The following is a 13,866-nucleotide window of genomic DNA, read 5'->3' on the forward strand; positions in this document are numbered from 1 at the left end:
TTAAAACAGCCATGATCGGCTCTCGAGGGATAAGACAAAGACTTCGAGGGGTCACAGCTCATAACTCCACATACCAGGGGATGCTCCATAGCTCTTGTCTCGCTCCCAGGCCACAGAAAAAGACTCTCCACTGTATGCTGCTGGAAGATGTTCAACAACGTCCCTGCATGAAGAGGCCTCACACACAGCTTCAGTTTGTGGGCCGCTGGGGACAAGTGATGGGTTTTTCTCTCCTGGTCCACACAAGGTCTTGGGTTGGGTTGCGTTGGCTGCTCCTTTCCTTCTGCAGGGTTGGACACCAGCTAGACAAAGGGCAGCAGCGAGGACGTTCCCCGCACAGCCACATGCCCAGGTGCTCATTTTTCTGTCGTAGCACAGCAAAGTCACACGCAGATTTTCTGTCCTTCCTTCCACCCCCTTTTGTTTTAAATAGTCCAGGATGGAAACGACATTGTTGGCCCATCCTGGAGACCACAGAGCAGGTGACCTGACCTGGATGCACACGGTGACAATGCTCCGGCTGGCATTGTGGCAGGGAGAGGACAGGCAGAGGGCACAGCCCAGGAGCAATGCCAGCTGCCCCCAGGACACCCAGATAATGGAGATACAAACTGGACCTACTAGACATAACCCTTTACAATAAAAAGGAAAAGATCCAACCTGATTTCTGGGTGCTTGTAGCCAAGTCACAGGGTGTTGAGTCCTAAATCCTATTTCAAAGTAACAAGTCTCTGGTGGTCACTTGTTCACCAGGAGCAACCAGATGTACCAAGTGAGGGTCCTGGATGGAACCAGACAAACCATCTTCTGTCCCTCAGCCATAGGGTTGGGCTATTTCAGAGCCAAGCTAGAGTTTAAGGACACCCAGAAACTTTCCCCCTTCTGCTTCCCCTCCAAGGGCTGCTAAGGAAAAGTTTCAATTCGAAAGCAAAATTCACAGGGATCCTGGCCCTGTGTGAAGGGGACTTTGCCCCTCCAGCAAGATTCGTGCTGCAGGAAAAAGAGGTTCCTTCTACAGCTCGCTGCCAGCCCTTGTGCTCTCACTCCATGTCTGTGAAAATCTATTCCCATCAGGGCAAATCAGCTGTTAAAAATAAGAGAGAAGCATCCAAACCCACATCCGATCAGGACCAGAGATGACACAGATGGGAGCATGCTCCTGCCACAAGCAGCAAGACACGTTGGCTGTTGAAAAGAGATCATCGAGAGACAGCTGGGAAGAGAGGGGTCTCGCCAAGGGCTCACCAGGCTCCTCTCCCGCATCTCAATCCAACAACAACAACAACAACATTTTTTTGTTTCAGTGCTTAGGGAAGTAATTCCACATCAATCCAGAGTGTATCAGGTGCTGCCATGCTGATCTCACAAGAGGAAAAGGGAAGAGGCGTTTTTCTGTTGGGGTTTTATAAAAGTTCAGGTACCCATGGTCATAGGGATGGGATATTGTGGAAAACTTGGCTCCCAAACCACGTCCACACCACAAGGATAGGAACAGCGAGGTCCTTGAGACAGGGGTGGGCATGACGCACAGGCTCACACCCTTGGTGAGCCCCATGGAGTTCATCCAGCAGCACATGGGAAACCCATTGCACTTAAAATGCAATGAGAAATAGTGGCACCCCGAGAAATGGGGCGAGGTGTGACCCCCAAACCGTGGTCAGTGCTTCTCATAGGACCTACAAGCCCTGGTACTTTGGACCAGCGAGAACAGCAACAAGAAGACAGCAGGCAACCCGAGGACACGTGAAGCACCACGTACCGGAGCATGGGGAAGCCACCCACGTCCCATAACAGCAACGTGGGGCATGGGGAAAGCTACAGAGATACCTACTCCTTCCCACATATAAATGTGCCACTGCACTGCTTGGCATAATTCATCTTCTCCCCACAAGGTAACGAACCTTGGCATCAAGCTCCATTAAACCCCATCTCTCTCCCCATAGGGCCACACTCAGCACCCAGCTGCCACGTGCAGGATGCGGCCGCTCTTCCCACAGGGTCACAAGCAGGAAAGCAAACGTGGAAGCAGACAGAAACCTGGGATGCACCTCAAGAAAAAGGCCACCGGTACAGAAATTATGCAGAAATACAAGAGCTAGAAAAACTACAATTGAGGGGCATTTTTTTGCCTTGTATCAAATTTTCCCTGCAGGTCCCCAGGAGTGAGGGATGCTGAGTGCATGGATGCTGATCCTGCAAGGACCAAATGGTTTCACTGATGCCAAAACCTCTCAACAGGGATCAAACGGCTGGTGCAACCAAGCCTCTCTCTCCATGGCTCACGTCTAGCCCAGAAAACAATCATTCACAGCAGCCAAGAAAGTTGGAGGGCCGAGGGAAATGAGAAGAGACACCTCTCCAGCCGTGGTTAGTCACTTGATAGCCCATCACTTCTCATTGCATCACGTTCCTGCGATGCCACTTTACATCAGGTTATCACACCACGGGATGTAATCCAACGCTGATGCGTGAGGAAACCTAATGCAACGAGACACAGCAGGGGTTTGCTGAGAATGGGTTTTATTTCTTGGCTTCTGGTCTGCTATACCCCATCATTCTGGGCTGCAAGTTGAACTTGGCCCATGCCGCAGGGGAAATAGCAATACAAAAATACCCCTCGCTCCAGGCAAATCTGCTGGCTGTGCCAGCAAGAGTCAGGTAGTTGGACATCTCTAGAAACAACGTCGCCTGTTTGCAGAGCTCCTGCCAGGTCCCACTGTCCCCAAAGCCAAGGAAAGGGGAGGAAAAGGATGCCAGAAATGGCTCAATGACCATTCGACAATCCTAAACAGCAGCTTATTGGCATAAAAAAAAAAAAGAAAGAAAGAAAGAAAGAAAGAAAGAAAGAAAGAAATCACAAAGATTTCGCCTTGCAAATGGTTGGAAGAGGCATGGCTGCAGGGATGCAAGCAGGGCAAATGAACTGTCCCACCACACTGGCACCCAGCACCCACAAACCAGTGCTCAGGGCAGCCGGTGAAGCCATCCCGGTGCTGCTTCCCACCCCGGTGAGAAGTATGGTGAGGAGGAAAACCTGGCGGTGCCAGGGGGCTGAACGGGCAGGGAGGGGTGCTGCCTGCAACCCCCTTCTTCAGCCAAGAGCCGAGCGATAAGAACAACTGGAAGAACCCAAAATGAGCCAGAAAGACCACATTTTGGGAAAGCATACAAGGGAAAAGTCTGGGGAGGGGAAGGTGGCAGAAAACCAGCCTGGAGACGGAGTTGGAAGAAGTTTTTAGCTGAGCAACAAGAGGCAAGAGGAGCTCGCCCTCCCCACAAGAGCTCTTGGCATGCAAATTGCTCCCAGCAGCTGCCACGTGTTTTCTGGGAGGGCTTTGTTTAGGCTGAGAGTCACGCCTGGCTTGTAAAAATCTTCAATTCCTGCAGAATTAACTGGGGCACTGGTCCGAGACCAGGAAATGAGGCTCGGGCTGTTTCTCTCCGGCCAGCAGCAATGCCCCGGGTGAGCTCATCAGCCCAAACCCATCGAGTCCCACCACCAGCATCTCCTGGAAGGGGGCAAAGCACCCCGGGCAGACCCACGGGCAGGATCGGGGCTGGCTGCTGGGATCAAGCTCCGTGGGGTTGCACCAGACCTGTCTGCATCGGGGCCAGCTTCATCTGAGACTCCGCTTTGGGTCAAAACCGCGCAAGCGGGAGAGGTCGGAAAAGCAGCCTCCTTGCACAAAGGTAAAACCACAGCTGGATTTACAAAGGAGCCCTTGGAAAGGTCACTCTCAAGCCAGTGTCACCAACCCAGGCAGCACAGAAATGCTCATGGCTTTTTCTAAGTGACAGTAGCCACCCTCCTGCACCCATGTTAGTGCGATACGGGAGCATATCTGTTTGCATAAATCAATATTCAATGACAGTGGTTTTATATGTATACAGACATATATATTCAAGTTTCCAGGCTTATATTTGCCCAGAAGCACCCGCGTTCGACCAATGTCCCCCACTTCATCGACGCGCAACGGACACCCCGATTTTCCCACAGTTACGTCCTCTGCTTGGCATCAACGATCACCCACCCCATGGAAGAAGGACCTGGGGGGAGGACGGGACACTCGGACTTACTTGCTGAGAAGGTGGCTTCGGTGTGGACAGGAGGGGTGGAAGGGAGGAAAGGCGGGTACCCCACAAAGAAGGAGCGCAGGGAGCGCTCGGAGAGGAGCGGGGAGCGCTGTGCGGGGATGTTCTCACAGCTTCCCACGCTGTTGTGGATCTTGAGGTTCAAGGGCTTGTTCTTCTTCTTGACTCTGGAAGGAAAAGGGAGGAGAAAAAAAAGGAGAGAAAAGTGAAGGGCAAGAAATTGAGGGGGGAGGGGGATTTGCTCACAGGTAGGGAGGGGGGACTGATGCACCGAGGGACCGGTGGCACCCGTAGGATGGCTGCTCATGCAGGGAGATGCTGCACCACCCCGTGAGCTTATGTGATAATTAGACCTATTTTCCCTACAAGAACTTTCAAACCCTCCCCATCATTTAAAAAAGGCAATTTTCATTAAGGAACACATTACATTCGAGAACTCTTCCTCCTGCAAAACCTGGCTGAAAAGGGTCAGTTGGTCCAAAAGCCCCGTCACCCCCAGCCTTGCTGGCCTTATCACAACCCCAAAAATCACAAGGCCCCAGGTAACTGCCTTGTCCCATTTGGGGCCAGGAGGGCTGGTTGTGCTGTTCTGCCCATCACAGGTCCTCGGTGCTCAGAGGCTGTCAGCATGGGGTAAGGCTTGCTCCCCAAGGCAGCGGTCACACAGAGCTCATCTGCATCCCTAAACACTGGCCGTTACTACCAGCCCTGCTTCAAATAGGGGAAACTGAGGCACAGAGGGATTACGGAGCAGATTCAGACTTCTTGCTACAGCACCTAAGATGGACTTAGGCACTCGCAGCACTGCTAAGCTCGAGAGATGCTGTTGTCTGTGCATCACGACAGCACTCGCCCTAGAGTCTTCCTACCGAGAGCAAGATGCCAGCACCCAGATTACCGGCATTCTGCAGCACTCAGCACCTGCTCCAATTTTATGTCATTTAATGTCACCTACATCTGTTTTAGGGCCCAGGCAGGGGAATTGAGTACAACCGAGGGGTGGACTGCAGTGGAGCGTGTCACCCAAGGCTAACACCATGAGCAGCCCCAGCAGAAACCTGGGGAACAGCTCAACGAGGCACAGGACTGTGGTGAGGACAACCCTAAGCACTGGGAAAGGTTCATCAGAAATGAAACGCTGCAGAGCAGGGAGGTACAAGACACCCACCCCTCACTTATCAGCCCATTTTTCCACCTGCCTTGTGCTGTGAACAGGACCGGCCATTACTTCGGTGGCTCAGATGGGCCCAAAGCAGCACAAAAAACTGAAAGATTTGCAATGCAGACTGACACCGACAGCTTGCAGGGGCTGGGCTGCAGGTTTCGGGCACTGCTAAGCCTTGCTGGCTCAGCTGCTCCCACCTCAGCCACCTTGCAATAGAGCAAAGTAGAGAGGAGCATCGTCTGCTCTGCCCCAAAACAGCCTCCGAGAAAGGCATCCCAGCCCTTTTGGAGATTTGGGGCAGAGATCCCCTTCCGAATATGGAGCGGGCAGTGCGACAGCTCACGGTCATGAGGGACCCTCCTGCCCTCCCAGCAACGCAGCTCACGAATGGCTGGAGATGGTTTTTTGCAGGTGACACAGCATCAATGCACAAATGAATTACAGCCTTTAATTCAACCTGCTGCCTTCAGTTCCTGGTTATATTGTTAGAATTAGGCAAATAAACAACGTGGGAGCAAAGAGGGAAGCAAGGGAATCGTGGCCCCTCTGCAGCAGCAGAAGCTGAGCCCATTCTGCTGCAGCCCAGGAGGGAAACGCAGAGTATCTGGCCCCAAAACCAAACCAGAGCTGTGCAATGCCGAGCAGCGCCATGCAACGCCACGAGCCCCGTTCCAGTGAAAATCAGGAGAGTAAAAACCCATGCACCGCTCTCTGGCAAAACTTTCCTCTTTGTGTCCAGCACCTGCTTCCCTGCAAACACCTTCACGCTTACTCACAGGCACCAGGTCCTGCTCTGCTGCCATCACTCCGGTACCATTGACCAGAGACGTACCCGAGCTCAGACACCCGCTCCTGCCCGCAGGCGAGCCATCCTCCCTGGGGCTGTGCATCTCCCACCGCCCCAGGGCCCCCAGCGACACCCAGGGGCATCTGGCCCTGCCAGGTGATAGGAAATGACCGGGCTGTGCTCGTCAGCCCGCTTTAGCAGAAGAAAATTAAACCGCCCTTTAATAAGCTAATTGTTTCCTCGCACAGGAAAAGCTGCTGCTGCCTTGAGGGTGGCTGTAATGACTTCTTTGGGTGACCGGGCTCGGGGATGGGGCAGATGATTGCCTCCAGCCAGGGTCAAGAGCAAAGCCCTCCTGGCTTGGAGCCCATGGGGGTCTGATGCACCAGCAGCCCCCCGGCTGACATTTGCCATGCTGCGCCCTGCCAGGGGGATCCAAGCTGCCCCTCACTCTAAATCCCAAGTCCTTAAAGCAAATCTGCAAAGCACCAAGGCGAGGAGAAGCATGGTGGTCCCCAGAGCCAGTCCGACCCCTCCATTGCCACCGCTTGATCCCAACCCAACCCACCGGCACAACCACAGCGTCTCTGCCGAAGCCCCCGGTGCGGCTCCCCCAGCGCGGGCATGGCCCCAGCTCCCCACTAGCTCAGCCCCAGCACCCGGCCCAAACCGCTTCCTGCAACACAGTGATTAGCCACTAATCTCATTTTTTTCCACCCATAAATCAGTTCCAGACCAAATATTTACCGCGAGCATCATTTCCTCGCCAAGCAGGGCTGGTGACAGCTCTCATTATTAGGAAGGATGAGTGATTTTGGACAGAGAGATATTTTTCTCTCTCTCTGTTTCTTCAGGGGAAAAAAAAACAATTAAAAAAAATTAATACACACAAACACCATGATCCAACTGGGTGACCAGCGAGGTTTGGCTGCCTGTCTCGCCATGGCCTTGACTCCTTTCTCTGTCTGAAAGGAGGGGGAGCAAGGACCAAAGCCTGGAGAGTAGCGGGATGCTGCAGCAGGAGCATCCTCCCCCACAGCAAGTCCCCCACCACGGGGGGCTCACAGGGACAGGGTACCCCACTGCAAGTACCCCAACACTGGGGACAGCAGTGTCCCAGCTGTTAGGGACCCCCGAGGTGTCCCTGGGGGACTGGTTTGGGGACTGAGAGCAAACCTGCACTTCCACTTCCCTGTGTGCTCCCTCAAGCTTTGAGTCCTGCTCAAACAGGCTGAGATGGCAGCTTCCCCTTCATGGGAAAGCAGCGCCGGAGCAGGATGCGGCCACAGAGCCCACAGCACCCATAGGGAGCCTGGGAGGAGCTGAAGGGCCAGGGGAAGCATGTGGCTGGGTTGTAGAGGACACGGCTGTCCCCTTGCTGGCTTCCCTCTGTTTTTTTCCCCAACTGGCAGCCAGTGTCCCAGCACTGCGCATGGTTGGGTGGTGCACCCAGGGAGCAAACCTCTGGCCCATCCTCCAGGAAAGGCAATGGGGAGGAAGGTAGAAACAGCAAAAAACCCAAAATCCGTAGGAGGACAAGTCCTGCAAACGGCAGAGGGCACAAACAACGAGCTGCAAAGACGTCCCAAGAGGCGACGCAGTTCCTCTGCTTCTCTGCAATCTCCTCTCAGCCTCTCCAAAGCAGCCCCAAGGCCACAACCATCGATTTGGGGACAAGGCACCCAGGGTGCCAGCAGGGCATGGAGCAAACCCCTCCCTGCCGTGCAAACCAAGCCCTGTTTGGGGCTGCTTGTGCAAAAAGAGGGTCAAATACCAGCCTTGCTGCATGGGCTTCGGTGCAGGATGAGGCCGGCCACGGGCACCACATAAGGGACTTACTGCCATGGTGGGGGGGGTCACAGCCCGCTCCTCGCCAACCTCCTACATCCCCCTGCTTGCACTGCAGCATCCCAGAGTGAAATTGGGATGGTGCCCCTTGGCCTTACACCAGCGGCGCTCCCCCAGACCAGCGCGGCAATAACCGTCCCAGTGGGGAGCATCTCCTCACCCATCAGGGCGTCCTCTCCAGGGGCTTTGCAGAGGGCTCCGAGGGAGGCATTTTGGGGAATACTCTTTTATAGAATCATTTAGGTTGGAAAAGAGCCTTAAGATCTTCAAGTCCAACCATTCAGACCCCCCCGTGCTCCTGCACCACCTATGCTCATCTCAGCCCACGGAAGGAGCAGCAGGACAGGGATGATACACCAAAACCCCCTCCCCATAACCTACTGCTGGGACACTTGGTAAAGCTCAGAAAACTTCAGGCTCCTGGGAGGGGACGTGCTTTGACTAGTGACTGTGCCAGCCCAGCACAGGATGCGGCCACCACCCTTTGGGAGAGACGGACCTGCAGCTGCACCAACCCAGCCCCGCTGTAAAAACTCTTCCTCCTCCAGAGCACTAAGCCACTCTTAAATTAGTTTTTTTCCACTCCAGGGGTGAAAGGTCTCTTACTTTTCAGGTGGTAAGCGGAGATAAGGGTGTAAATCCCCGGGGCAGAGGAGGCTATACCTCCTAACCACTGCCAGCCTCAACTTCCAATATCCAGGAGAGGTTTTGCCGGTCTCTGGCAAACTTTTCCATTTTCCTCTCATTTACCCAAGCCAGCATCACATGAGGCAGAGAAAAAACATGTGCTGGAAACACATTGTGCTCCTCCCGGCTTAACCCCCCCAGCACAGTCCCTGTCCCAGCTGGGCATCACCCCCCTGTCACACTCCCAAACCCAGCGAGGACAGCAGAAGTGAAAAAGGGGATATTTAAAAAAAAAAAAACCTAGGAAGACCATCAACTTAATTCAATTTTCCATAGGGATAAAGCCCCGACACAGCAGCAGACCCCCCCCCTCCTCCTGCAAGGGGTTGGCCCAGGCTGGACCTCGCTGCTGGGAATCTCAGCCAAACAAGTCCCAGCTGGATCGGGAGGAACCAGCAAAGTCCAGTGCAGGATGGAAGCTGATGAACTCGGGAGGAGGGGGGGTTGGCAGCACTAATCCCCCCGGTTAAGCACGATTTCAGACCTCTCCAGAAGCTGGCGAGTTCTCAGCTTCTTGGCTGGGGTGGGGGGGGCAGGAAGGCGATCGCTCCCCCCTAAAACAACCCAGTGATTATACAGAAACGCCGATGGAGAAGCAAACGTGGCAGAAGAGAAAGCGCAGCACAGCTTTGCAAAGCCACAGGGCTGCGGAAGGGGCTATTTAGATGGTGGCGATACCTCCCAGCCCCCGGGAAGGACCATTTTCCTCCAGTAACAGCTGGACAACTACCGAAATGAAAGTCCAGCCTGTGCCGGGGGAGACGGCGAAGCACCGGCCGGGGGGAGCGGGGAGCTAGTTATATACCAGTTATTTTTTATTTTGGCTTTAAAGGGGTTGTGGGGAGCAAAGAGGACCACATGCAGTCTACCTCTAGGCTTGAAGCTCCCCAAAATCTAGGGGACACCCTGGGTTGACTAAGGCAAGCCCCTGTCACCCCCAGGGATGGCAGGAAAAGTGTCACCGCAGGGACAAGGGCTCATTTCCCACCAGATTTAGAGCAGATCCCCAAATCTGACTATCTCGACTATTTTTTTTTGCCACTCCGGGAGCCTGAGGTCCCCTCTCCACACTCATCCCAGCCCTGTCCCTGCTGCAGGAGGCTGCAAAGCCGGGCAGCCCCGGGGGCTCCCACAAGCACCAAGCACCCCTCGCTGCAGGGGTGCCGGGGTCCCCGTTGGCAAGACGGGGCCAGACCCTGCCCCACATAGCCCTCGATTCCCCAGACCTTTTCCGAGGTCACCAGTTCTCAGCTATTCCCACATGGTGAACCCCATGGCTGCTCCTGGACCTGCAGACCCTCCCCAGCATCCCATCAGCCTGCTCTGCTCCATTACCTCTCACCATCCCCTAACCCTCTGCATGGCCCAAAAAACCCTCATTTTTATCCTTGCCTTCCTTGTGCATCTCTCGGCAGGGACACCAGACACAGCACTCCCCACCCAAGCCCCCCGAAACCAGACTTTGGAGGAGCATCAGGGCTCCTTTCTGCTGCAGTCTGACACAGATGCATGGGAAAGTCAGCACCGCTCGCTGGGAGCGATTCCACGCACAGATAGGTAAATGCCAACTATTAGGGATGTAATTTCATGCAAGAATTTGCTAAATATATGATGATGGTTTTCAAAAAAAAAAGAAAAAAAAGCCCAAACCAGCTAGTTTGAAGCACTTAATGCAAATCCCTTTAGGTGTCAATCCAGCCTGAATGGCTCATCCCCGCCTGCTCTGTGGAATCAGTCAAATGCTTATCACCAGCTTTGGAAAAAAAAATAGAGGGTTTCAACAGGCAGCGAAAAACATGAGCAGACACCCAGGACAAAGGGCTCGTCACTCCCTTCAGCCCCAGCGAGGCTCTACATGCATAGAAGCCCGGCGGGAGGGCAGGGATTGACAGGGGCTTACGGCGCGAGCCGGGATGCGGGGATGGTATGGATGCTATAGGGTCCATGACAGAAAGGTACCCGGTGAGGATGCGCGGACCTTTGCCGTGCAAAAGCACGAAGCAGCTGGGATGTCCCCAGGTGATTCACAGGCTGGAAGAGCAGGACGTGCTGGGAAAGCGAGCGCTCGCCAGCAGAATGTGGAATATGAGGATGGGCACAGGGGGACCTATATGTTACGGGGAGTGGAGATGCAATGGCCATAGGGCTGTCAGCTCCACGATGCTCCCAGCATACTGCTCTGCCCAGGGCTATGGCTGACCCATGGCCATCCTGAAGAGCATCCCAAAGGGCACTCACCAACTGGTCCCCTACACCCCGGCGGCGTTCGCTTCTCCACACCCGCTGCTTATATAAAAGATGGAAATCAGGTAAATAACTATCTGCTCTGCAGGCATTTGTTCTCACTTGCCACTATTATCATAATTAGAAAAATTAAGAGAGGTTTAAATTTAAAATTTAGCCGAAACAGGTGAGTTGACCCTGCAGCTGTCGGCACCAGACTGTGTTTTATTCACCACTTTGCTCCTCTCCAGCACACTCCAATTTCAATGCAAGCGTTTCTTTTAAAAGAAGGGATATAGGGTGAAAAAAAAAAATCCTCTCATTGGTATTTCACTTAGCTCTCTCAAAGGATTAAAGATCGCTGCTGCCTGGCCTGAAGTGCACAGCCTCGGTCAGGATTCAGCCCAGAAGATTTATGGCCTTTTGACTGGCTTAATTGCACAATATTCTGTATTAAATCAGAAGAAGGAGAAGGTAAAGCGCTTCCCCCGCACTTCGGCAGCCTGCAAGACTCTGCCTGTCCGCACCAGGCAGTCACCTCTGGCCCAAGCAAGCAACATCCATGTGCAATGACAAAAAAAGGAGTAAACCCCACAAATTTATTTTAATGCAAGAAGAGCTGCCAGTTCTGGTCTCTTCTTGTTAGGTTCCTGTGTCAGCACATGGCTGGCAAAACCCAGCTCCTCTTTTCAGGGATTCCCAAAAAATCCACAAAAATCCAGGCGACTTCCCTGGCCAAGCAGCGTGAGCATCCCCAAACCAACAGGCTTGGGGAGTTTGGACCAAAACTGCCAGGTTGAAACCATCACAGCCAGAAAAGGAGGCACCAGGTCACCTTTCACGCATGAGAATAAACATAGCATCCATGCCCGGTGTCGTCATACACCCCCCCCCCATGCAGCAAGGACAGCACCGACTGCTTTAGCATTTCAGGGTTCAAGGCAAACACACAGGTAAAGCCAGTGGATTATTTGAACCTGCCTGAACAGAAGAAATTTCTTCATTATACACCCAGAGTTGAACAAGCTCTATGCAATACTAGCTTGATATAAAAAAAAAAAAAAAAAAGAATATCTACCAGATGTTACATTTATCCTCCTCATTACTGTAAGAGGCAACAAACACCTCCTCCTCTGGCCAGTGGAAAAGCAGGTTCTTCATATCAAAGCCTCGACAGTTAAATATTTATCCAAGTGCCTGTCCCCGCTTCCCTGGATGGCTGAGTTTTAAGGTTCAAGTCTTACTGATCTATTATTCTCTTTTCGTAGCACAAAGCGTAACTTTTTATTACAGCTGCAAATTATAAAGCAGGGAAACTCTTTGAAGGGGCTCGAGCCAAACAGGTTTCTTTCCCCTCCTGGGACTCATGCGCCAACGAGACGGTGCTGCAGGAGGGTAGCCGGAGTGACGCTCGGAGCAGAGGCAGGCGGCTGTGTGGAAGGAGCTCAAGGAGCTAATTGCCAGGATCCTGAAGCAGGTCCTGTTTCTCATTAAACCCCTTCTGTTTTCTTAATTTCCACCATTACGTTTCTTTGAGGGACACACAAGGGCGGTGGTGGATGAGCTGTGGCCAACCAACCATGGTGAGCTTGAGTGTCCTTTTGCTGGGGCCACTTCCACACCAGTTCAGCCCTGGCGTGTTCCTCGTTTGCACCCAGATGAGTGGGTTTCTCCATCCCCAGACAACACAACCTCAGCCAGACGGGCCAGATCCGGGCATTTTTTTTTCCCCCCACCAAATCACAGACTCATAGAATAGTTTGGGTTGGAAGGGACCTTTAAAGGTCACCTAGTCCAACCCCTCCTGCAGTGAGCAGGGACATCTTCAACTCGATCAGGTTGCTCAGAGCCCCGTCCAACCTGACCCTGAATGTTTCCAGGGATGGGGCATCGACCACCTCTCTGGGCAACCTGCTCCAGTGCTTTACCACCGTCATCATAACAAATTTCTTCCTTGTATCTAGTCTGAATCTCCCCTCTTTTAGTTTAAAACCATTACCCCTTGTCCTATCATAGCAGGCCCTACTAAAATGTCTGTCCCCATCTTTCTTCTAAGCCCCCTTTAAGTACTGGAGGCCGCAATAAGGCCTCCCCGGAGCCTTCTCTTCTCCAGGCTGAACAGCCCCAACTCTCTCAGCCTGTCCTCAAAGGAGAGGAATGAGTGGGCTGAAGACCACAGAGCTCTCCATCAGTATAAGATCCCATTTCCCAACCACCATCATCTCCACGCTTGCAAAACTCAACTAAGAAAAGGGACGTGATCAACTCAGGCTCTTGCTTACACCACTTGCATTAACATGAGAAGAGAAACGCCCGCATGGCCCGGGGACCCATGCACACACCCGGACCCATTTTGGGAGGCAATTCTCAAAAAATTACACCACTGGAGGGAAAAACATGGACTGCCCACAGCTGGAAAGCCCTGAGGTGGAGGTTCATTGCACTAACTACGGCTCTGCAAACCTTTCATCTCAGAAGAGACACAGGGCAATTTTTCTCTGTGATTTGCTTGCAGGCTGCCTCTAGATCTGAGGTTGCTGATGCACGGTGGGCTTGGGCAGTGCTTTAATTGAAAGAGAAAAGTCAGAGCAGTCTCATGGCTTTTTGGGAAGCCTGCTCTCCCTGCCTTCTTGGTTTTCATTTCATTATTGCCAAGGAAGCCACCAGAGCGCTTGGCCAACCCACCACCTGCTTGGGCGCTGGGCTGGCCACAGCAGCGGGTCAGCGGGGGCTTGCAGGATGGTGTTCAAATGCGCTCACCAACCTCTTAGACCACAAAGAAGAGGACAGAGTTGCTGCTTCGTGTCTTTCCTGCATAGCTACAGCTGGAAGAGAGAGCTGAAAAGAGCTCAAGCGTGTCTTCCTAGTTGTATCGTGACCAACAGCGGTCAATCCATCTCCTGGTCACCACCCTGGGACGTTGCCCACGGCACCTGCCCTTGCTGTATCTTCCCCTCTCCCACGAGGACAGCGTGGAGGCAGCACATCAGGCAACGGTGCCAGCAGCAGAAGAGCTCTGCCACCTCTCAACCCCCTGCCCCACGATGTTAAACCTTATCTAAAT

General features: G+C 53.2%; 1 protein-coding gene across 3 annotated transcripts in view; it reads right to left on the reverse strand.

Moving 5' to 3' along the window:
* KSR2 (kinase suppressor of ras 2) overlaps positions 1–13,866 on the reverse strand; it is an 88,421-nt gene that overhangs the window by 53,069 nt on the left and 21,486 nt on the right. For all 3 annotated transcript variants that reach the window (XM_069795341.1, XM_069795339.1, XM_069795340.1), the window contains exon 5: positions 4,078–4,259. In XM_069795341.1, the coding sequence (XP_069651442.1) occupies positions 4,078–4,259 (182 nt within the window). The remainder of the gene's footprint in view (positions 1–4,077; positions 4,260–13,866) is intronic.

This window comes from Haliaeetus albicilla, chromosome 10 (assembly GCF_947461875.1).
Source record: "Haliaeetus albicilla chromosome 10, bHalAlb1.1, whole genome shotgun sequence".
In the NCBI taxonomy this organism is placed as follows: domain Eukaryota; kingdom Metazoa; phylum Chordata; class Aves; order Accipitriformes; family Accipitridae; genus Haliaeetus; species Haliaeetus albicilla.